Here is a 25,734-nt window from a genome sequence, read left to right as displayed (position 1 = left end):
AAAAACTAAGTATAATCACCATAGTCCTCTCACACCTCCTATCTAGTCTTTGGGTGCAAGAGAATGACTGGAGGTGACGTAGAGGGGAGGAGCTATATAGCAACTCTGCTGGGTGAATCCTCTTGCACTTCCTGTAGGGGAGCAGATAATATCCCAGAAGTAATGATGACCCGTGGACTGATCACACATAACAGAAGAAAAAGGAGATTTAGAAAACAAAATATGGAGTTCTTATTATCTTTTTGTAAAGGAAGATGCCAACTAAATAATGACAACAGCATGCAGTGGCTGAAAGGAAGGGCCCTGAACTGCCTAAACAATAATTTAAAGGTTAAATGGTGGATTAGGTGACTTCCAGAAAGGTCTCATTAGTCTCAAAGTCTGTAGAAAGATGTGAATAATCAGTAATAAGGTCAAAATGTCCTAAAAAGGAACGGACAATGGACACACACACACAGACAAACTCAAACTTACACATACACCCAAGGAAACACAGACAGAGACAGCCTCAGAAAACACACAAAGACACACACACAGAGACACCCACAGAAAACACACAAAGACATACACACACCCTCACAGAGACACCCACAGAAAACACACACAATCACAGAGACATCCACAGAAAACACAGACATACATACATACACACACATACCATCACAGAGACATCCACAGAAAACACAGACATACACACCCACCCTCACAGAGGCATCCAGGGAAAATACACAAAAACAAAACATACACACACCCTCATAGAGACACCTATCGAAAAAGTTTAAAGATATATGCACACACCCTCACATCCACAGAAAATGCACAAAGACATACACACCCACCCTCACAGAGAAACCCACAGAAAAAAAACACACACACACTCAGAGACACAAACCAAAGCACAAAGACATAAACACAGACACCCACAGAAACACTCACAGGAGGAAACTTTTATGCACCTTGCATCCCCTAAATCAACAGTGTGTGACATGCATGATATATAAATATATATATGTATATATATATATATATATATATATATATATATATATAATACATATATATAATACATATATAGCACTCTGCTGTAGTACCCATTGGTGGCTGTCAAAATTAAAACAATTTTTTTTTTTTTTTTTTTTTTTAGTTCTTGCCTCATGGGGCCCCCCTGGCCCATTGGGCCCCTGACAGGAGTCACCCCTGTCACCCCCTGATGGCGGCCCTGGCAGCCTGTTCCAGGCAGAGGAAGGACACTCTGGCAGAGCTACCTAGTCTGGGTAGCTGGAGTCTGCCACAGGGTGGGACCTCAATTTAAGGAGAACTTCTCTGAAACAAAAGGTGCTCCAGAGGGAGACTTCTCTATGTAACATAACAATTGCACTTCAAGGTTTGATGTTTTTCTGTGACTAAATGTCTGTACTTTTCCTGATGTTATTGTTGGAGGAGTGTGAGTAATAAAAAATATTTCATTTAAATTACTCAGATCTCCATGATCTGGACAGGAAGAACAAACCCATTATTTAAGTCCCCTGTGGATGACGCTTGTCCTAGTTAGGTTTAAGAGAAAAGGGGGAGGCGCAGAGGGTGTCTAGCCTCTTTTCTAGTAAGCTCCTCACTAGCTTAAAACACAGAACAAGAATAATGCAATTACAAGTAAAAAGGGCGCCTTGCAGCAGGCACTTCAGATTTAAAGAGCTATACCAGTAAATCACAATAATGCATATTATCACGGATACCAGACAGCTAAGGCTACCCCCAACCCCCCCTACAACCTCACCCCTGTTGTTTCTCAGTGGTTTTGGACTCCTCAGAGCAACCTCAATCTCTGGAAGCTTTTGTTTGCTTGTTTTGTGGAGAGCTGGTGTATGACCAGGAAAACCCTCCTAGGCTGGCCGGGCTCCTGGAACTCCCGGTTGGCCGCCTCACAACGGACACCCACCTAACTCCTCTCAGGCTGGCCGGGCTCCTGGAACTCCCGGTCGGCCACAGGACAGCAGTACACCCGCTAACTTTACCCCTGGTCGCTCCAGCAGCCCTTTGCCCCAGAGCTCCGCTCTTTTGGGGATTGGTAGTCCCTAGGAAGGACAAGAGCTGTGGCAATTATCAGAGGGGAGCTCCTTTGGGAACTGGGGGTTTTGGACACCCCTAACCCCATAACTTCAACGGACTGTAACTCCGGTCCCCAGTAACAAATCATGCTGATTTTTGAAAAGTGGCATCTGGAGACCGAGAGCTGCCGCTCCACCGGGATCACCCCGAAACTGCCACCCCTAGGTATTGGGATTATGTGAGACTGTGGCTCCTATGGAGGTGCCGGGCTGTCTGGAGGGGTGGGAATGGCGGGAAAACTGTGGCATTGTCTTCTGTTCTTATCAAGATGAGCTGTCTGTATGAAAGGAGTGTGTGTTTTCAATAAAATCAGTTCTTGTTTCACCTGAATGCTAGTCTGTCTAGTTATTTGGGTGGGCTCCTGCTACAATCACTTGCCTGGGCTACATAGCAGCCTGTTCCAGGCAGAGGAAGGACACTCTGGCAGAGCTACCTAGTCTGGGTAGCTGGAGTCTGCCACAGGGTGGGACCCTGAGTACTGGTGCTGTCGGGCATCAGGGGTGGCTACAGGCTGTGGTCACTTGCCAGCTACATAGCTGCAATCGGCAGGGAGGAAGCAGGACCCCTTTGGCGGAGCTACCCAGTTGGGGTAGCCGTGGTATCCGTCACATTGGTGGTAGCGGTGGGATCTGCTTCTTCCACACGATTCCTGCTTACAGCCACAGTAGCTGGTAACTATGGAAGCCAAGTACCTAAGGTGAGTACAGGAGGCACTGACCCAGCTGGACGGTCCTGGTTCTGAACTGGACCAGCTGAGCTGCAGGAGCATTGTCCGCCGGCATCTATGGAGGGAGAGGCTTCAACAAGAAAAGGATTGTGATGGAAAGGTCCTCCCCACAGATGATGAGAGGTACTGGGTCCAGTGGGGCTTGCGAGTGCTTTTCCTGGGAGAGCAGCCCATGGAAGAATGGCTATCGGAACTAGATCGACTGGTTTGGGCAGAGATGTGGGTGGAGGACGGCTATCGGGACCTCCGATGGCTCGCTATGCAAGTACGACCATGGCTGGAGGATTGCTCCCCCACAGAGGGCTTTGGCGGCCCTGGGTTACTATTGGAAAAGTTGACAGAAGACCCAGAATTTCGGAGCGGGGCGGAACTGAGAGTAACGAACATTGGCCACTCACAAAAACAGCTGTTGGATCTCTCGGGGGTACCCTGGCTGGTATCAGATATGGTATCGCTTATTGTCCAAGAATGGGGACTGGAAAAGGCATACAAGAGGCTGCTAGACCGAGTTCTCCAGCATGCCATGGAGTCTGCACAGAGCTGGAATCATGGAGGTTGGCCTCAGATGAGTGGCAACAGAGCATAAGTGACGACGAGCTGCTAGATACAGATCAGCAGCCTGGGTCCAAGCTTATAGACCTGGACAAAGGAGCCACCCCAGTAGAAGCGCTGGCAACAGGGCAGAGAGCCGCCGGCCTCTGCCCAGCACCTGTAACAGCCCCAGGAAACCAGGGAGAGGAGGTAGGCGTCCTCCCTCCCCTTACAGAGAACCCCTTACAGGGAGAGATGGATGTTGGTCTCTCTCCCCAGCGGCAGAGCCATCCCCTGGGAGCAGAGGTAGTTGTCCTCCCTCCCTGTAAACAGAACCCCTTCCTGGGGGAGAAAACAGTGGGCCTCTCTCCCCAGCGGCAGAGCCAGGAGCAGGGAGAGGAGACAGTCAGTCTCTCTCCCCAGCGGCAGAGCCATTCCCTGGGAGTGGAGGTAGTCGTCCTCCCTCCCCGTAAAGAGAACCCCTTACTGGGGGAGGAGACAGTCGGTCTCTCTCCCCAGCAGCAGAGCCAGGAGCCGGGAGAGGAGACAATCGGTCTCTCTCCCCAGCGGCAGAGCCCTCCCCTGGGAGTGGAGGTAGTCGTCCTCCCTCCCCTTACAGAGAACCCCTTGCAGGGAGAGATGATGTTGATAATTCTCCGCAGCAGCAGAACCCCTTCCCGGGAGAGGAGACAGTCGGTCTCTCTCCCCAGCGGCAGAGCCATCACCTGGGAATGGAGGTAGTCGTCCTCCCTCCCCGTAAGCAGAACCCCTTCCTGGGAGAGGAGACAGTTGGTCTCTCTCCCCAGTGGCAGAGCCATCCCCTGGGAGCGGAGGTAGTCGTCCTCCCTCCCATTACACAGAACCCCTTCCTGGGAGAGGAGACTGTCGGTCTCTCTCCCCAGTGGCAGATCCATCCTTCTGGAGCGGAGGTAGTCGTCCTCCCTCCCCTTACAGAGAAGCCCTTGCAGAGAGAGACGGGTATCGATAGCTCTCCCCAGCGGCCGAATCCCTTTCTGGGAGAGAAGACAGTTGGTCTCTCTCCCCAGCGGCAGAACCCCGTACAGGTAGCAGAGACAGCCGGTCTCCCTCCCCAGCGGCAGCACAGTTTCCCATTGAGCGGAGGTAGCAGACCTCCCTCCCCAGCGGTAGATCTCCTTCTCGGGAGAAGAGACAGATGGACTCTCCCCTCAGAAGCTTGGCAGGGTCTCTACCCTTTTCTTGTCCTGGAGTATCTCTCACCAAGGGCAGGCGTTGCATTGGGCAAGGAGGATAAAAGCGTATACAGTTGGTGCCACATGTTTGGGCACCCAAGCTTTACCTGCCCCACCAAGGAGCAACCTCCCCCTCCGGTCTGGGGTGGGAATACAGCCGGGAAACCGGCACTGGCTTTGTTTGTGGGTGGGTCAGCCGGTACTCAACAGAGTATCACAGAGGGAGACAGTTTGGCCATGGAACTTAAGGACACTGGAACAGCAATTGTTTGGGAGCCGGCCTTAGCAAACTTGTTTGGGACTTTGCATTATGTGACTATCCCTGCGCCCAGGGTGCAGGGTATAAACGCCAGCAGGAACCCCCCAGGATGCCCCAAGCTCAGGAGAGATGGGATAACCTCTCCCAGCAACCGAGAAGTGGAGGGCCACCGTCGGACAGCCCCAGGCCGACCCGTTAAGGGTCTAGCCGGGTCTGCCGAACTGGAGGGGGGGGGGAGATGTCACGGATACCAGACAGCTAAGGCTACCCCCAACCCCCCTACAACCTCACCCCTGTTGTTTCTCAGTGGTTTTGGGCTCCTCAGAGCAACCACAATCTCTGAAATCTTTTGTTTGCTTGTTTTGTGAAGAGCTGGTGTATGACCAGGAAAACCCTCCTAGGCTGGCCGGGCTCCTGGAACTCCCGGTCGGCCGCCTCACAACGGACAACCGCCTAACTCCTCTCAGGCTGGCCGGGCTCCTGGAACTCCCAGTCGGCCACAGGACATCAGGACATTTCCAAACTCTTAAAATATTTAATAAGAATAATTAATAAAATGAAATAGCAGCAGCATATGACATATACTCAAAATTAATCAGGGACGTCTCCCTTAAATTCGCCAGCTTAAAATTTCCAAATGTAAAAACATAAATTATGCTTACCAGATAATTTCCTTTCCTTCTGTATGAGGAGAGCCCACAGCTTCATTCTTGCTTGTGGGAATACAGAACCTGGCCACCAGGAGGAGGCAAAGACACCCCAGCCAAAGGCTTAAATACCTCCCCCACTTCCCTCATATCCCAGTCATTCTGCCAAGGTAACAAGGAACAGTAGGAGAAATATCAGGGTATAAATGGTGCCAGAAGAACAAAACAAAATTTAGGTCCGCCCTTCATACATTAGGAAAGGAAATTATCTGGTAAGCATTATTTATGTTTTCCTTCTTAATATGAGGAGAGTCCACGGCTTCATTCCTTACTTGTTGAAAACATTTACCCAAGCTCTAGAGGACACTGAATGAACAGTAGGTCATAAAAGGAGGCGGACACTATTCTGAGGGCACCACAACCTGCAAAACCTTTCTCCGAAAAGCTGCTTCAGCCGAAGCAAAAACGTCAAACTTTTAAAATTTAGAAAAGTTATGTAAGGAGGACCAGGTAGCCTCCCTACAAATCTGATCCATAGAGGCCTCATTCTTGAAGGCCCAAGAGGAAACCACTGCTCTAGTTGAATGAGCCTTAATCCTCTGAGGAGGCTTATGTCCCGCTGTCTCATAAGGTAAACGAATAATGCTCCTCAACCAAAAAGATAAAGAAGTGGACGAGGCCTTCTGCCCCCTACGCTTCCCAGAATAGACAACAAACAAAGAAGAAGTCTGTCTAAACTCCTTCGTAGCCTGAAGATAGAACTTCAAGGCCCGAACCACATCCAAATTATGAAGTAACCGTTCCTTCAAAGAAGAAGTATTAGGACACAAAAAAAGGAACCAAAAGGACCTTGTTCCAGCAGATCCCTGCGACAAGGTAACTTCCATGGAGGAGATGACGACATCACCACTAGATCCGCAAACCACATCCTTCGCGGCCACGATGGAGCAATCAGTATCACTGATGCCTGTTCCTGCTTGATGCTGGCCACTACTCGAAGGAAGGAGAGGTAATGGTGGAAAAGTGTATATTACTGAACCTCAAAGGCACCACTAATGTATCTATTAGCTCCGTCTGAGGATCCCTGGATCTTGACCCATACCTGGGTAGCTTGGTATTGAGACGGGACACCATGAGATCTATCTCCGGAGTCCCCCACTTGTTGCATATCTCCGTAAACACCTCGGGATGGAGAGACCATTCCCCCGGATGAAAGGATCGTCTGCTGAGAAAATCCGCTTCCCAGTTGTCCACATCCGGAATGTGGATCGCTGACAGCGAACAGTTGTGGGCCTCCGCCCACTCCAGAATTCGAGATACCTCCCTCATTGCTAGGGATTTCCTTGTTCCTCCCTTGTGGTTGATGTAAGCCACCAAGGTGATATTGGCTGATTGGAATCCGATAAACGGGGACGAACCCAGACGGGGCCAAGCCTTCAGAGTATTGAAGATTGCTTGAAGTTCCAGAATGTTAATCGGAAGAGAGCTCTCCTTTAGAGACCAAAGGCCCTGAGCCTTCTTGGCTCCCCAAACTGCTCCCCATCCTGAGAGACTCACATCTGTAGTCACAATCTCCCAGGATGGTCTTAAAAAGGATGTCTCTCGGGACAGGTGATCTGGACAGAGCCACCAAGAGAGCGATTCTCTCAACCGGTTGTCCAGAGAGATCTGTTAAGACAGATACAAATGATAGCTGTTCAACTGTCTCAGCATGCACAACTGTAACAGTCTGAGATGGAACCTGGCAAAGGGAATTATGTCCATGCTGGACACCATGAGACCAATCACCTCCATACACTGCGCCACAGAAGGCCTTGCAGTGTCTCTGGTCTGAAAGAAATATCCTCATGACTAGTGAGTCTATTATAGTGCCCAGGAATTCTACCCTGGTGCTTGGAATAAGGGAACTCTTTTCTAAGTTTATCTTCCATCCATGGGATCGAAGAAGAGATTCTGAATGTTCTTCCGCTAGACGAAAGGATGGTGCTTGTACCAGAATATCATTAAAATAAGGTGCTACTGCAATACCCTTAAAAATTATTGGGGCAGTAGCTAGGCCAAACAGTAGAGCAATAAACTAGAAGTGCTGGTCCAGGAAGGCAAACCTTAGGAACTGAAAGTGTTCCCTGTGGATTGGGACATGAAGGTAAGCATCCTTCAGATCATGAACTGTCCCTTCTGAACTAAGGGAAGGATAGACCTTATCATCTCCATCTTGAACGAGGGGACGTTCAGAAACTTGTTTAAGCACTTTAGGTCCAGAATCGGGCGATAAGTTCCCTTCTTCTTTGGGACCACGAAAAGGTTTGAGTAGTATCCAAAGCCTCGTTCCTCTATGGGAACCTGGACAATGACTCCTAAGGAGGACAGATTCCGAATGCACCCCAGAAAGGCATTCCTCTTTTCTGGTTTTGATGACAGACTTGAGAGAAGGAATCTGCCCTTGGGTGGAAGAGACTTTAACCTAATTCTGTAACCCTGAGCAATAACCTCCAGGACCCAAGGATCCTGTACATCCCTGAACCGAGTTTCTGAGAAGAGCGAAAGTCTGCCCCCTACCTGATCCATAGACGGACTGGGGGCAACCCCTTCATGCTGATTTAGTCTCAGCAGGCTTCTTGCTCTGCTTGGACTTATTCCAGGAATGAGCTGGCTTCCAAGTCTTAGGTTGCTCAGTCTTAGCGGAGGATTGCTGATGCTGGGATTTATGAGAATGAAAGGAACGAAAATTATTAGCTTGTCCCTTAGATCTGTTCTTTTTTATCTTGCGGTAGCAAGGCACCCTTGCCCCCTGTAACCGTGGAAATAATGGAGTCCCGGCCTGGACCAAACAAAATCTTACCCTTGAATGGAAAGGAGTCTGGACTTGGAAGTCAAGTCCACAGACCAGGACTTCAGGGCCTGAATAGAAAACCCAGCAGTTTTAGCATTTAAACGAATAATTTGCATATTTGCATCATAAATAAAAGAATTAGCGACCCTTAAAGCCTTAATTCTATCAAGAATAATATCGAGGGGACCTTCCACCTCGATCAATTCTGATAAGGAGTCACACCAGTAAATAGCCGCTCCCGCAACCGTGGCAACTGCCGCCGCTGGTTGAAATAAATATCCCGAATGTTGAAACATCTTTCTTAACAGAGTTTCCATCTTTTTATCCATGGGCTCCTTGAAGACAAGCTATCCTCCAGTGGGATAGTAGTGCGTTTTGCAAGCGTGGAGACAGCGCCATCGACCTTAGGGACGGAACCCCACAACTCCAACTGAGAGTCCGGGACCGGGAACAGTTTCTTAAAGGCAGACGAAGAGGTAAAGGAAGAACCAATCCTCTCCCATTCGTTCTTAATAATGTTTGCCATCTTTACAGGAACAGGGAAAGTCTGAGGAACAACCCTGTCTTCGTAAACTCTATCCAGTTTAGGAATTAAAGGTTCTTCAGGCAGTTTGGCCTCTGGAACCTCTTAGGTAGCCAGAACTTCCTCTAAAAGAAAGCGCAAGTGCTCCATCCTAAATCTAAAATCTGGTTCCTCCCCAATCGGAGGCTTAGAGGCAGCCGATTCAGACCCAGAAAGTTCACACTGAAGTATCAGAAAGAACTTCATCAGATAACCGTCTATCAGCTATAGCCAAAAAACTAGATGATGACCCCTGGGAAGGATAGCAATATTTGACCTTTCGCTTGCGCTTAGCAGAGCGAGGTAAAGCACTAATGGCCGCAGACACCTCCGTTTGTAACTGCACAGTGAAGTCTGGAGGTAAAAGGCCTTCTCCAGATGGAGGATCAGGCGTGCTATGGGAAACTGCATGTGTATTAGGAGATGAAAGCAGGGTGCGCACCTCATGCGTATGTCACAGACGACATATATTGGCTTGCAAATGTCACAGTGGCACCCCACATTCCTCAATGTGTTTCGCCCGTTTTGTAGGGCTTTAAGCAGGTCAGATGGTCGACCGCATTACCAATCACACATGCAGGTGACTCAAACGGAGCAGCAGGAAATCCCTACTCAAAGAGTGTACAACGCTGTGAGGTGCTGCTCATTTTTACCTTCCAAGGAGGTATTGCAGTCTTGGCGTGGTATGATATATATCGTGGTAACGTTAAAGCGTTTTTTCTTACCATGTTTAGCCGATGCGGCTCTGCTTCTAAAATCCAGTAAATAGCTGGTAGGAGAATATTGGGACAGTGAAACACTGGAACTGTGCAATTACGCTGATACATCGTTAAAAGTTTTTTGGCAAATTAAGTTGTATTATCTACAAAATCTTTAATAAGGACTTGTCCAGATAAGGTGGCTTTATAACTTTTTACATCTGGAATTTTTAAGCTAGCAAATTTAACCCCTTCACGACCGAGGACGTGCCAGGAACGTCCTACAAAAAAATACCTTTAACGACCAAGGACGTTCCTGGCACGTCCTCTGGGGTTTCAAGGCATCACTGCTATACCTTTTTTACCCACCGATGCAGAGAGGGACACTCTGTTGGGCCGATTGTTAGTGGGTGGAAGCCATTGCAGGCCCATCGCTGGCGGATAGATGTCAGAGGGGGGCGGGATCGGGTGCAGGGAGCGCGCACAGATGCGGACACGCGCACGGGGGTGGGAACAGGTGGGACCGCTACACTATGGAACATGTTTAATATGGAGTGTTATATTTTTTTAATTGGGAGGTAATCTGAGCGCAGGAAGCTGCTCATACCGGATTGCAGTGATGTCTCGATGTTGAGGCATCCTGCAATACGGTTCCGACTGCTGGGCTCCATTTTGATCGTTCCCACAGAGCAATCACTTCCAGTTTGACTCCACGTGGAGCCCAGCAGTTAGGCGGCGCATCAGAAGCCATCGGGCAAGTGTTATTTTAATATTGTGTATTATAGCCTGATGAAACAGCCTGCAGGAGGCTGAGAAACGCGTCACTTTTTAAATAAAGTATTTTTATATTATACACTTGCTATTGTGGTGTATGTCACTGTTTTCACATTGCTGGGAACATTGGGAATTTTATGTGGCTGCTGCTGCTCGTTTTGGTGCTAACAGTCAACTGGGGACTGTGAGGTCCCAGTATGCTTTTATTGCACCTGGAGGTGTATCTCATATTGTAAGTGCAATCTTATAGTCACATATTGCTCTTGTCCAAACGTTACTGGGCTATGTATGTTTGCCTTTTGTGCTTATTCAGGCAACAGACAACAGGCTTCTTCAAGGCGATTTGACTGGATCTCTGCTGGGTGTCTATCAGTGAGCTGGACCACTGCAAAGTTCCAGTCTGCCCCAATAGCACCGTTGGGTGCTTTTTGTTTGTGAGTATATACATATATCTGCTTTTGCTCAAATTTGCTCTGGTGGTACTAGGCCATGGTGGCGCCTCTGTTCTTTCTCTGCAGATAACGAAATATCAGGAATCGACCGTCCTTTGACAGAGAGCTGCCCCTCTTTTTGGATAATTTCTACATATTTGTTTGTATGGACATTTCTCGCTATGTTTTTTGTATAAATATATATTAATTGTTTGTGTGTGCCATTTGTTCTTGCAGTTGATGGGAGGCGCCCCCTAACGGTGTGGTCTACGGTTGTGTACACCACTCTCTACATTTTATATTTTTAAAATCCTACTGCCGCAAAGCAGAAACCTAAAAAAAAAAAAGAAGAGTCTGTACCAAGAGGGGGCAGAGAAGGGACACCACTTTTTACTGTCCTGATTGCCCTGGACAGCCTGGACTCTGCATTGGGGACTGCTTCAAGCGGTATCACACACTGGTAAATTTATTTATTACAAGTCATACAATTGTAACTGAACCTTCCCAAAATCCTGACAAACCTATGCATGGGGGGCATGGGTGTAATCAGGAGGTCTTGCAGAAAACAACCTGGAGTGTTTTCTTGCAATAACTTACAACAAGCTCTCCTAAATCATAGTCAAAAAGCAATGGGTGTGTAAAAATGAAAATTGAAAAATTACCACCATAAACTTTCTCCAATTTTTTTTGGCTAAAATGGTTGCTTCAAAAGGCATCAAAGCACTCCATATACAATACCTTGGGGTGTCAACTTTTCAAATATATGCACATTCATGGCAAGCAAATAAATTGGGGTATGTAAAAAGGCCCCCAAAAATATGACAGGCAAACAAGATCTTTGGCATTGCACCCCCACACAAGCCAACAAACCTATGCATAGGTGGTATCACTGTACTCAGGAGATGTTGGTGAACACATAGTGGGGTCTTCTTTGGCAGTAACACATAACAGGAACAGAGAATCCATGCCTAAAGTACAATGTGTGTGAAAAATAACACAAAAAAATTACTACTCAATAGTTTGACAAAGGCTGATGGTTGAATTAGTGCATGGAAAGTGTTAAAATAACAGCATTTCAAATACCCTAGGATGTCTACTTTTCAAAAATATATGGTTTGATGGGGGTAAATTACATTGGCAGGCTTCAAAAATGTCCCAAATAGGACATGGGTGCATGAAGACAGATGTTAAAAATCCAAGTTGGAAAACTGGAATGCGCCCCCTAAAAATAAGGCCTTTTAGGCCCATGAGAACCCGACACACCTATACATGGGTGGTATCACTGTACTCAGGCGATGCTGCTGAACACATATTGGGGTGTTATTTGGCAGTAACCCTTAACGTTCTCAGTAAATGTATTCTTAAATTGCTATTTTGTCAAAAAATTACCACTTTTTTTTTAAACTTTGGCATAGATTGGTGGTAAAATGGTTGCATGAAAAGAGTCAAAATACCCCACGTTTAATACCTTAGGTTGTCTTCTTTAAAAAATATATACATGTGAAGGGTTATTCAGGGATTCCTGACAGATATCAGTGTTACAATGTAACTATCGCTAATTTTTTTAAAATGGTTTGGAAATAGCAAAGTGCTACTTGTATTTATTGCCCTATAACTTGCAAAAAAAGCAAAGAACATGTAAACATTGGGTATTTCTAAACTCAGGACAAAATGTAGAAACTATTTAGCGTGGGTGTTTTATGGTGGTTGTAGATGTGTAACAGATTTTGGAGATCAAAGTTAGAAAAAGTGTGTTTTTGTCAATTTTTTCATCATATTTTTTTTTTTTTTATAGTAAATTATAAGATACTAGTCCTAAAGCCCGTTTACACAACCCATTTTTTACAGTACAGTGGCCCCACCCCTTGCTCTCTCTCTCCCTCTCTTTTGCTCTCTCTCCCCTCTCTTTTGTTCTCTCTCTCTCCCCCCTCTCTTTTGCTCTCTCCACCCACTCTTTTGCCCTCTCTCTCCCCCCTCTCATTTGCTCTCTCTCCCCCCTCTCTTTTGCTCTCTCTCTCCCCCCTCTCTTTTGCTCTCTCTCTCCCCCCTCTCTTTTGCTCTCTCTCACCCCCCCTCTTTTGCTCTCTCCCCCCCTCTCTTTTGCTCTCTCTCCCCCCTCTTTCGCTTTCTCCCTCCCTCTTTTGCTCTCTCTTTCCCCCTCTCTTTTGAGCTCTCCCTCTCCCTCCTGTCTTTTGCTCTCTCTCTCTCCCCTTCTCTCTTTTGCTCTCTCTTCCCCTCCTCTCTTTTGCTCTCTCCCCCCCTCTCTTTTGCTCTCTCTCCCCCTCTCCCTTTTGCACTCTCTCCCCCCCCTCTTTTGCTCTCTCTCCCCCCCCCTCTTTTGCTCTCTCTCCCCCATCTTTTGCTCTCTCTTCCCTCTCATTTGTTCTCTCTCTCTACTCTCTTTTGCTCTCTCTCTCCCCTCGCTTTTGCTCTCTCTCTCCCCCCCATTTTGCTCTCTCTCCCCCCGCTTTTGCTCTCTCTCTCCCCCCCGCTTTTGCTCTCTCTCTCCCCCCGCTCTTTTGCTCTCTCTCCCCCCTCTCTTTTGCTCTCTCTCCCCCCTCTCTTTTGCTCTCTCTCCCCCCTCTCTTTTGCTCTCTCTCCCTCTGTTGAAGGCCAGGTGTGTTTGTCCTTGTGTAATCTCTACTGCACATGACAGCTTTGGACAAACACACTTGGCCTTTTATATTATAGGATGATAAAAATAATGGTATTTTTAGAAAGTCCATTTAATGACGAGAAAAATTGTATATAATATGTGTGGGTACAGTAAATGAGTAAGAGGAAAATTACAGCTAAACACAAACACTGCAGAAATGTAAAAATAGCCCTGGTCCCAAACGGGGTTAAGGGAGACGTCCCTGATTCATTTTGAGTATATATGTCATATGCTGCTGCCATTTCATTTTATTAATTATTCTTATTAAATATTTTAAGAGTTTGGAAATTATATGCATTATTGTGATTTACTGGTATATGTCTTTAAATCTGAAGTGACGCTTGTCCTATACAACTTTACAGCCCTGAACTGTGGCATTGGTTATTAGTACAGGAAAGACAAGCAGACAAGGGAATGTTCAGAAAGAATCTGAAGGGTCATAGCTTCACCTAGCAAGGATATGAAGTTCAAGGGATGAAGGCAGGATTGATACCAAGTATCTCATCTATAGTAGTCACTAGGCATTCAGATGCTTCTTTAGCATCCAAATGCGGGATTGGTATTCAATCACGTTGTTCGGCTTATTTCAGAGCCAGATTTCTTGCGAAAGTGCAAAACACTAAGATCTGGATCTCCACAAATTAGTGTGTTACACTGTCACAAGAAGGAATCCAGCTCTGAAAAGAGCCAAACGCTACAAGCAGCCACCTTCTTTCGCATTGGGATGCCCATGAGTGTGAACATATAGTGTGAGAAGAGGGAGAAGGCAAACTGTACATCTTGAGAGTCTGGCAGTTAGAGAGGAAGACAAACAAATCCTCAAAAATCTGTATAAGGGAAAAGAGGTCTCCTGCGGCTGGGTGAGGAATTCATGCAAGAGGGAAGTAGAAGGGGGAGTAGCTGGTTCGGGCACATATTTTAAAAAGAGGAGAAGGAGTTGCCTCTATTTTTCTCCAGTCCTGCCAGGATGCAGTACTTTAACAGGTGCCAGCAGGGAACCCTGTATTTATTCAGCCCTGAACAAGAGTAGAAGAGATGGAGCAGAGCTGTAGATTATTGATAAAAATGAAACCGGTTTGAGGAATGACTGACTGGTGATAACAAGGCTATGTAAAGAAGAGGAGAGAACCTGAGATGCATAGGACAATTAGGCTAAAGCATGAAAAACAGAATTTATGCTTACCTGATAAATTACTTTCTCTTGCGGTGTATCCAGTCCACGGATTCATCCTTACTTGTGGGATATTCTCATTCCCTACAGGAAGTGGCAAAGAGAGCACACAGCAAAGCTGTCCATATAGCTCCCCCTCTGGCTCCGCCCCCCCCAGTCATTCGACCGACGGTTAGGAGAAAAAGGAGAAACCATAGGGTGCAGCAGTGGTGACTGTAGTTTAAACAAAAAAATTTTCAACCTGACTTAATTGCCAGGGCGGGCCGTGGACTGGATACACCGCAAGAGAAAGTAATTTATCAGGTAAGCATAAATTCTGTTTTCTCTTGCAAGGTGTATCCAGTCCACGGATTCATCCTTACTTGTGGGATACCAATACCAAAGCATTAGGACACGGATGAAGGGAGGGAACAAGACAGGTAACCTAAACGGAAGGCACTACTGCTTGCAAAACCTTTCTCCCAAAAATAGCCTCCGAAGAAGCAAAAGTATCGAATTTGTAAAATTTGGCAAAAGTATGCAGTGAAGACCAAGTCGCTGCCTTACAAATCTGTTCAACAGAAGCCTCATTCTTGAAGGCCCAAGTGGAAGCCACAGCTCTGGTGGAATGAGCTGTAATTCGTTCAGGAGGCTGCTGTCCAGCAGTCTCATAAGCCAATCGGATGATGCTTTTCAACCAGAAAGAAAGAGAGGTAGCCGTCGCTTTTTGACCTCTCCTCTTACCAGAATAGACAACAAACAAAGATGATGTTTGTCTGAAATCCTTAGTTGCTTGTAAATAGAATTTCAAAGCACGAACCACATCAAGATTGTGTAAAAGCCATTCCTTCTTAGAAGCTGGATTAGGACACAGAGAAGGAACAATGATTTCCTGGTTAATGTTCTTATTAGAAACAACTTTAGGAAGAAAATCAGGTTTGGTACGTAAAACTACCTTATATGCATGGAACACCAGATAGGGTGAATTACACTGCAAAGCAGACAATTCTGAAACCCTTCGAGCAGAAGAGATAGCAACCAAAAACAAAACTTTCCAAGATAATAACTTAATATCTATGGAATGTAAAGGTTCAAACGGAACCCCTTGAAGAACTGAAAGAACTAAATTTAGACTCCATGGAGGAGCCACAGGTTTATAGACAGGCTTGATTCTGACTAACGCCTGTACAAACGCTTGAACATCTGGTACTGCTGCCAGACGCTTGTGTAAAAGGATCGACAGAGCTGATATCTGTCCCTTTAGGGAACTAGCTGATAAGCCTTTCTCCAATCCTTCTTGGATAAAAGACAATATTCTTGGAATCCTAATCTTACTCCACGAGTAACCCTTGGATTCACACCAACCAAGATATTTACGCCATATCTTGTGGTAAATTTTCCTGGTGACAGGTTTTCTAGCTTGAATCAGAGTATCTATGACTGATTCAGAGAACCCACGCTTGGATAGAATTAAGCGTTCAATCTCCAAGCAGTCAGCTGCAGATAAACTAGATTTGGATGCTTGAAAGGACCCTGTATTAGAAGATCCTGCCTCATTGGCAGTGTCCATGGTGGAACAGATGACATGTCCACTAGGTCTGCATACCAAGTCCTGCGTGGCCACGCAGGCGCTATCAGGATTACAGAGGCCTTCTCCTGTTTAATTCTGGCTACCAGCCGAGGGAGAAGGGGAAACGGTGGAAAGACATAGGCCAGATTGAAGGACCAAGGCGCTACTAGAGCATCTATCAATGCCGCCTTGGGATCCCTGGACCTGGATCCGTAAAGGGGAAGTTTGGTGTTCTGACGGGACGCCATCAGATCCAACTCTGGAATGCCCCAAAACTGAGTCAGCTGAGCAAATACCTCCGGATGGAGTTCCCACTCCCCCGGGTGAAAAGTCTGACGACTTAGGAAATCCGCTTCCCAGTTGTCTACTCCTGGGATGTGAATTGCAGATAGGTGGCAAGAGTGATCCTCTGATTATCTTGGTTACTTCCTTCATCGCTAAGGAACTCTTTGTTCCTCCCTGATGATTGATGTATGCTACAGTCGTGATGTTGTCCGACTGAAATCTGATGAACTTGGCCGTCGCTAGCTGAGGCCATGCCTGGAGCGTATTGAATATCGCTCTCAGTTCCAAAATGTTTATCGGGAGAAGAGACTCTTCCCGAGACCATAGGCCCTGAGCTTTCAGGGAGCCCCAGACCGCGCCCCAGCCTAACAGACTGGCGTCGGTCGTTACGATGATCCACTCCGGTCTGCGGAAGCACATTCCCTGAGACAGGTGATCCTGAGACAACCACCAGAGAAGAGAATCTCTGGTTTCCTGGTCCAGTTGGATTTGAGGAGACAAATCTGCATAATCCCCATTCCACTGTTTGAGCATGCACAATTGTAGTGGTCTGAGATGAATTCGAGCAAAAGGGACTATGTCCATTGCTGCTACCATTAATCCGATTACCTCCATGCACTGAGCTACAGATGGCCGAAGAATGGAATGAAGAGCTCGGCAAGTGCTTAGAAGCTTTAACCTTCTGACCTCCGTCAGAAATATTTTCATTTCTACCGAGTCTATTAATGTTCCCAGGAAGGGAACCCTTGTGAGCGTGGACAGAGAACTTTTTTCGGTGTTCACCTTCCACCCGTGAGACCTTAGAAAGGCCAGAAAAATATCTGTATGAGCCTTGGCTCTGAGAAAAGACGACGCCTGTATCAATATGTCGTCCAGATAGGGTGCTACTGCAATGCCCCGCGGTCTTAGTACCGCTAAAAGGGACCCTAGCACCTTTGTGAAAATTCTTGGAGCGGTGGCCAACCCGAAGGGAAGGGCCACGAACTGGTAATGCTTGTCCAGAAAAGCGAACCTTAGGAACTGATGGTGATCTTTGTGGATAGGAATATGAAGGTACGCATCCTTTAGATCCACGGTAGTCATATATTGACCTTCCTGGATCATCGGTAAGATTGTCCGAATGGTCTCCATCTTGAAGGATGGAACTCTGAGGAATTTGTTTAGAATTTTTAGATCCAGGATTGGTCTGAAAGTTCCTTCCTTTTTGGGAACCACAAACAGGTTTGAGTAAAAACCCAGTCCTCGTTCTGTAATTGGGACTGGATATATCACTCCCATCTTGAGTAGATCTTCTACACAGCGTAAGAACGCCTCTTTCTTTGTCGTGTCTGTAGACAGACGAGAAATGTGGAATCTTCCCCTTGGAGGAGAGTCCTTGAATTCTAGAAGATATCCCCCTGAGCAACTATCTCTAATGCCCAGGGATCGGGAACATCTCTTGCCCAAGCCTGAGCAAAGAGAGAGAGTCTGCCCCCTACCAGATCCGGTCCCGGATCGGGGGCTACCCCTTCATGCTGTCTTAGTAGCAGCTGCAGGCTTCTTGGCCTGTTTACCCTTGTTCCAGCCCTGCAAAGGTTTCCAGGTTGCCTTGGGCTGTGAAGAGTTACCCTCTTGCTTTGCGGTCGCAGAGGTTGAAGCAGGACCGCTCCTGAAGTTGCGAAAGGAACGAAAATTAGCCTTGTTTTTAGCCTTAAAAGGCCTATCTTGCGGGAGGGCATGGCCCTTTCCCCCAGTGATATCCGAAATAATCTCTTTCAACTCGGGCCCGAAAAGGGTCTTTCCCTTGAAAGGAATATTCAGTAACTTTGTCTTGGACGACACATCGGCCGACCATGATTTAAGCCAAAGCGCTCTGTGCGCCATGATGGCAAAACCAGAATTTTTCGCCGCTAACTTAGCTAATTGAAAAGCGGCATCTGTGATAAAAGAATTAGCCAGCTTTAGCGCCTTAATTCTATCCATAATTTCGTCATATGAGGTCTCCGTCTGGAGCGACTCCTCCAGCGCCTCAAACCAGAAAGCCTCTGCAGTAGTTACAGGAATAATGCAGGCAATAGGCTGGAGAAGGAATCCTTGTTGAACAAATATTTTCTTTAGTAAACCTTCTAATTTTTTATCCATAGGATCTTTGAACGCACAACTGTCTTCAATTGGTATGGTTGTGCGCTTGGCTAGTGTTGAAACTGCCCCTTCTACCTTAGGGACCGTCTGCCATGCGTCCCGCCTAGGATCAGTAATGGGGAACATTTTCTTAAAGATAGGGGGGGGGAACAAAGGGTACACCTGGTCTCTCCCACTCCCTATCCACAATATCCGCCACCCTCTTCGGGATCGGAAACGCATCAGTGTATACAGGGACTTCTAGATATTTGTCCATTTTACACAATTTCTCTGGGACCACCATGGGGTCGCAATCATCCAGCGTAGCTAATACCTCCTTAAGCAGCACGCGGAGGTGTTGCAGCTTAAATTTAAATGCTAAGGAATCTGATTCTGCCCTCTGAGAAACCTTTCCAGTGTCAGAAACTTCTCCCTCGGACAGCACATCCCTCCCCAACACTTCAGAGTGTTGTGAGGGTACAACAGATAAATCCTCCAAAGCTTCTGATTGCTCATAGTCTGTTCTTAAAACCGAGCTATCACGCTTTTTAGGAAAAACTGGCAGTTTGGATAAAAATGCTGCAAGGGAATTATCCATGACTGCTGTTAATTGTTGTAATGTAATAGGGGCCAATGCGCTAGAGGTCGACACATGGGGAGAGGAAGGTGGGTTATCCTCATTACCTTCTGTTAAAGAATCATCTTGGGATACATTTATAAGTGAAACATCGTGATCTTTAAAATGCTTAGACACATTAGCACACTTAAAACACAAATGTAAAGGGGGTTCCACCATGGCTACTAAACACATAGAGCAACGTCTATCTGTAGGCTCAGACATGTTAAACAGACTTAGACAGCACTCAAATACTGAAATATACAATTTGAGAAAAAACGGTACTGTGCCTTTAAATAATAAAAAGCGCACACTTTTTTACTAAATCACAAAAAATTATCCAATCTTCCTGAAATTTTTACCACACTATCTTAATGCTTTGGAATTATTGCACAGTAAATTTCAAGTCAATTAACCCCTTAATGCCCGAACCGGAGCAACCTAAAGCTGACAACCGGTTAGCAAACTACAGCACCGTGCCACAGCAGTCTGCTGTGGCCCTACCTTGCCCCTGGGGATTAATTTGATAGAATTAAGCCTCTATGAAGTCCTCAGGTAATCTATGGACCCTCCACGTGAAGCTGCATGAAGCTGTCTGCAATATGAACTGCGCAACTGAGGCGCGAAATTTAGGCCCCCTCCCTCTCCACTCCGGAGTTGTGGGGCCTTCAAAACCCTCAATAGGTGTCTAAAATTCTGCCATGTGGAATAAAAACCCCATAAACCATTCCAAAAGTAATAAAAACTTGTACAATCGTCATATTTTCACTATAAAATAATCGATTGCCCCTTAACAGTGTCCACCAGTCTTTTAGCCCTGTTAATTAAGCCTTCCTTCTATACTGAGTCTCAGAATATGGCTTACCTTCCCCACATGGGAATTCTTGTCAGTCTTCTAGCATTACTAAGTCTTGACTAGAAAACAGAATTTATGTTTACCTGATAAATTACTTTCTCCAACGGTGTGTCCGGTCCACGGCGTCATCCTTACTTGTGGGATATTCTCCTCCCCAACAGGAAATGGCAAAGAGCCCAGCAAAGCTGGTCACATGATCCCTCCTAGGCTCCGCCTACCCCAGTCATTCGACCGACGTTAAGGAGGAATATTTGCATAGGAGAAACCATATGTTACCGTGGTGACTGTAGTTAAAGAAAATAAATTATCAGACCTGATTAAAAAAACCAGGGCGGGCCGTGGACCGGACACACCGTTGGAGAAAGTAATTTATCAGGTAAACATAAATTCTGTTTTCTCCAACATAGGTGTGTCCGGTCCACGGCGTCATCCTTACTTGTGGGAACCAATACCAAAGCTTTAGGACACGGATGAAGGGAGGGAGCAAATCAGGTCACCTAAATGGAAGGCACCACGGCTTGCAAAACCTTTCTCCCAAAAATAGCCTCAGAAGAAGCAAAAGTATCAAATTTGTAAAATTTAGAAAAAGTGTGCAGTGAAGACCAAGTCACTGCCTTACATATCTGATCAACAGAAGCCTCGTTCTTGAAGGCCCATGTGGAAGCCACAGCCCTAGTGGAGTGAGCTGTGATTCTTTCAGGAGGCTGCCGTCCGGCAGTCTCATAAGCCAATCGGATAATGCTTTTAATCCAGAAGGAGAGAGAGGTAGAAGTTGCTTTTTGACCTCTCCGTTTACCAGAATAAACAACAAACAAAGACAAAGTTTGTCTGAAATCCTTAGTAGCTGCTAAGTAAAATTTGAGAGCACGAACTACATCCAAGTTGTGCAACAAACGTTCCTTCTTTGAAACTGGATTAGGACACAAAGAAGGCACAACTATCTCCTGGTTAATGTTTTTGTTAGAAACAACTTTTGGAAGAAAACCAGGTTTAGTACGCAAAACCACCTTATCTGCATGGAACACCAGATAAGGAGAAGAACACTGCAGAGCAGATAATTCTGAAACTCTTCTAGCAGAAGAAATTGCAACCAAAAACAAAACTTTCCAAGATAATAACTTAATATCAACGGAATGTAAGGGTTCAAACGGAACCCCCTAAAGAACTGAAAGAACTAGGTTGAGACTCCAAGGAGGAGTCAAAATTTTGTAAACAGGCTTGATTCTAACCAGAGCCTGAACAAAGACTAGAACATCTGGCACAGCTGCCAGCTTTTTGTGAAGTAACACAGACAAGGCAGAAATCTGTCCCATCAAGGAACTTGCAGATAATCCTTTTTCCAATCCTTCTCGAAGGAAGGATAGACTCTTAGGAATCTTAACCTTGTCCCAAGGGAATCCTGCAGATTCACACCAACAGATATACCAAATTATGTGGTAATTTTTCTGGTTACAGGCTTTCAGGCCTGAACAAGAGTATTAATAACAGAATCTGAGAACCCTCGCTTTGATAAGATCAAGCGTTCAATCTCCAAGCAGTCAGCTGGAGTGGGTCGAACGGACCTAGAACAAGAAGGTCTCGTCTCAAAGGTAGCTTCCATGGTGGAGCCGATGACATATTCACCAGATCTGCATACCAAGTCCTGCGTGGCCACGCAGGAGCTATCAAAATCACCGACGCCCTCTCCTGATTGATCCTGGCTACCAGCCTGGGGATGAGAGGAAACGGCGGGAACACATAAGCTAGTTTGAAGGTCCAAGGTGCTACTAGTGCATCCACTAGAGCCGCCTTGGGATCCCTGGATCTGTACCCGTAGTAAGGAACTCTGAAGTTCTGACGAGAGGCCATCAGATCCATGTCTGGAATGCCCCACGGTTGAGTGACTTGGGCAAAGATTTCCGGATGGAGTTCCCACTCCCCCGGATGCAATGTCTGACGACTCAGAAAATCCGCTTCCCAATTTTCCACTCCTGGGATGTGGATAGCAGACAGGTGGCAGGAGTGAGACTCCGCCCATAGAATGATTTTGGTCACTTCTTCCATCGCTAGGGAACTCCTTGTTCCCCCCTGATGGTTGATGTATGAACTTGGCCCTCGCTAGCTGAGGCCAAGCTTTGAGAGCATTGAATATCGCTCTCAGTTCCAGAATATTAATCGGTAGAAGAGATTCTACCCGAGACCAAAGACCCTGAGCTTTCAGGGATCCCCAGACCGCGCCCCAGCCCATCAGACTGGCGTCGGTCGTGACAATGACCCACTCTGGTCTGCGGAAGGTCATCCCTTGTGACAGGTTGTCCAGGGACAGCCACCAACGGAATGAGTCTCTGGTCCTCTGATTTACTTGTATCTTTGGAGACAAGTCTGAATAGTCCCCATTCCACTGACTGAGCATGAACAGTTGTAATGGTCTTAGATGAATGCGCACAAAAGGAACTATGTCCATTGCCGCTACCATCAAACCTATCACTTCCATGCACTGCGCTATGGAAGGAAGAGGAACGGAATGAAGTATCCGACAAGAGTCTAGAAGTTTTGTTTTTCTGGCTTCTGTCAGAAAAATCCTCATTTCTAAGGAGTCTATTATAGTTCCCAAGAAGGGAACCCTCGTTGACGGAGATAGAGAACTCTTTTCCACGTTCACTTTCCATCCGTGAGATCTGAGAAAGGCCAGGACAATGTCCGTGTGAGCCTTTACTTGAGGAAGGGACGACGCTCGAATCAGAATGTCGTCCAAGTAAGGTACTACAGCAATGCCCCTTGGTCTTAGTTAAACACTAAAAAACTCTAAGCCATCTCCGTGGAGATGTTGCCTGTACAACGGCAAAGAGAATGACTGGGGTAGGCGGAGCCTAGGAGGGATCATGTGACCAGCTTTGCTGGGCTCTTTGCCATTTCCTGTTGGGGAGGAGAATATCCCACAAGTAAGGATGACGCCGTGGACCGGACACACCTATGTTGGAGAAAAAGATGACTGAACATACCTTGTAGCAGTTAAGCCTGCAAACTGTTCCCCCCAACTGAAGTTTTCTGGTACTCCTCAGTCCTGCGTGGGAACAGCAGTGGATTTTAGTTACAACATGCTAAAATCATTTTCCTCTCAGCAGAATTCTTCTTCACTTTCTGCTAGAGAGTAAATAGTACAAACCGGCACTATTTAAAAATAACAAACTTTTGATTAAAGATATAAAAACTACAAATCTAACACCACATTCACTTTACCCTCCCGTGGAGATGCTACTTGTTAGAGCGGCAAAGAGAATGACTGGGGGGGGCGGAGCCAGAGGGGGAGCTATATGGACAGCTTTGCTGTGTGCTCTCTTTGCCACTTCCTGTAGGGAATGAGAATATCCCACAAGTAAGGATGAATCCGTGGACTGGATACACCTTGCAAGAGAAATACCAGCTGGTGAGTATAGGGAGCTATAGTGAATATAGATAGTGATTGCTGGCAGCTGCTGTTATACAGTGACTGGGGATAACAATGCCATTACCAACAGATCTCAGTAAAAAAAACGATGCTCGCTATGAAAGTGCAGCAAAAAATAATAGCTCCCAGCCCCAAGAAGATTTTCAGAAACACACCAGCTATAGCCATGAGTGTGAGCACCAGGCAGGGAGTGTAAGAGGTCTTAAAGCCAGATTGAAATGTGCTGTAAGTCCACCTTCCTCAACTGGAGTGACTACCCAGCCAGATGCCTGTATGGTAAAAATGCCACCACCCCACATGAGGTGCCATACCACTTTCTCACTCCTCTCAGACATTTAGGTCAGTCCCTATTATAAAGTAAGTTGCATGCTCAATATAACCAACACGTTCTTACCATGACATGCCTGGGACGCCAGCACCCTCAGCACGGTCAGAGGAAATGTCCCATGAGCTCCTCCAGACACCTGTAACAGCTAAACAATAGAGGTTTATGTGCTGTGACATCATTAGCCAACATAACGAATGTACAGAGAGGCAGAGAAGTGCATGTCACAAATAAGTGCATAAGAGTGAAAACAAATATATACAGAAAAATGCACCCCAAACACTCACCTCCACCTGTTCTCTTAGATAATCCTGTAAGGAACAGACACAAATTACAAATAGACCTGTGCAAGTCACTGACCAGAAACTGCATATATAAAATATGCAAACGGTCAGAAACATAAATACACCCATATGGAGTTTACATGACAAATATAAATAAACAGTTTCACTAAGAGTATGAGATTCACTTAATAAATGTATGCACCACACACTGATATATAAAGCTGTACAGCAGACCACAGCAGTACTGAGTAATCTTACCTGCACCATCATTTTGGCCACAGTTGATCTCCCACGATGAGTCTCATTCGCTTCCTTCTCTACAAAGCAAAGAGGAACCTCTCCGACCAGCACACGAGTGTTGTGTGAATCAGGGAATGACAAAGACAAACCTATGTTACGCAGACCACCAGCATATGCCCTGCAGTAACGGGAGAAACAGGAGAGTAAGTGCTGTGACAAAAAGGCACAAGAAAGACCATACAGACACAATGCAAGGCCATACAGACACAAGGTAGCCAGGCTAGGCAAGGCCATACAGACACAAGGCAGCCAGGCTAGGCAAGGTTAAATAGATACAAGGCAGCCAGGCAAGGCAAGGTTAAATAGATACAAGGCAGCCAGGCTAGACAAGGCCATATAGACACCACCCCTCTGAGGAAGCGTAAAACGCGACCGCGTCAGGGGATTTTTTGTATTTTAATTAGCCCTCCAGTTGATGCAATATTAGAAGCTAATGTTGATTTAGTTTAAAAAAACTTTACTATAATATACGTATTTCTCTTAAGTGTGGTAGGCTCTTAGTCTCACTAAAAGCAGGTAACATCGGTAATATTGTGCCTGGTCTGAAGGAAACCATAACATACAAGCTTATAATAGAAGCTGAAATATAGTCTAAAAAGACATTGAAGATACAGTTTTCAGTACCATCACTGGCAAATGTATTAACTCTTTACTAAATTTATTGTTTTCAACATTGGTTACGATTTACTATATATATATATATATATATATATATATATATATATATATATATATATATATATATATATATATATATATATATATATATATATATATATATATATATATATATATATATACACACTGGTGGAGTGTTTTTAAGTGTGTGTGTGAGCAACAAGCAGCTCTTATAACTGTTTTTGCTGTTCTTTTATTAGAAATTAAATTAAAAGTTACATTTTATATATCATCATTCAGTAATCTAACATAGTACATAGAAGCAAAACTTTGTTTAGCATATCCATTCTTGTGGGATCACTGCTGATGTCTTTGAATTTAATTATTGCTTAAAGTACTACTATTAGTTTTCACCCATAGATGTATTGACAAGGTGAACTATTAGGTATACATAACATATCAATTTCCCTTTTTTTTTCTTTTTTCTCTTGACATATAGACACAAGGCAGCCAGGCTTTGCAAGGCCATACAGACACAAGGCAGCCAGGCTAGGCAAGGCCATGCAGACACAAGGCAGCCAGGCTAGGCAAGGCCATGCAGACACAAGGCAGCCAGGCTTTGCAAGGCCATACAGACACATGGCAGCCAGGCTAGGCAAGGCCATGCAGACACAAGGCAGCCAGGCTTTGCAAGGCCATACAGACACAAAAGGTAGCCAGGCTAGGCAAGGCCATTCAGACACAAAAGGTAGCCAGGCTAGGCAAGGC

General features: G+C 45.9%; 1 protein-coding gene across 1 annotated transcript in view; it reads right to left on the bottom strand.

Annotated features, from left to right (window-relative positions):
* MLH3 (mutL homolog 3) overlaps window positions 1-25,734 on the bottom strand; it is a 139,426-nt gene that overhangs the window by 5,562 nt on the left and 108,130 nt on the right. Inside the window, exons 7-9 of the mRNA XM_053697026.1 lie at window positions 24,307-24,466; window positions 24,052-24,075; window positions 23,834-23,912 (exon numbers count right to left, since the gene is read on the bottom strand). Coding sequence (XP_053553001.1) covers window positions 23,834-23,912; window positions 24,052-24,075; window positions 24,307-24,466 — 263 coding nt within the window. The remainder of the gene's footprint in view (window positions 1-23,833; window positions 23,913-24,051; window positions 24,076-24,306; window positions 24,467-25,734) is intronic.

This window comes from Bombina bombina, chromosome 1 (genome assembly GCF_027579735.1).
Source record: "Bombina bombina isolate aBomBom1 chromosome 1, aBomBom1.pri, whole genome shotgun sequence".
In the NCBI taxonomy this organism is placed as follows: Eukaryota; Metazoa; Chordata; class Amphibia; order Anura; family Bombinatoridae; genus Bombina; species Bombina bombina.
The sequence above is the reverse complement of the archived record's forward strand: the minus strand, read 5'-3'. Positions and strand labels throughout refer to the sequence as shown.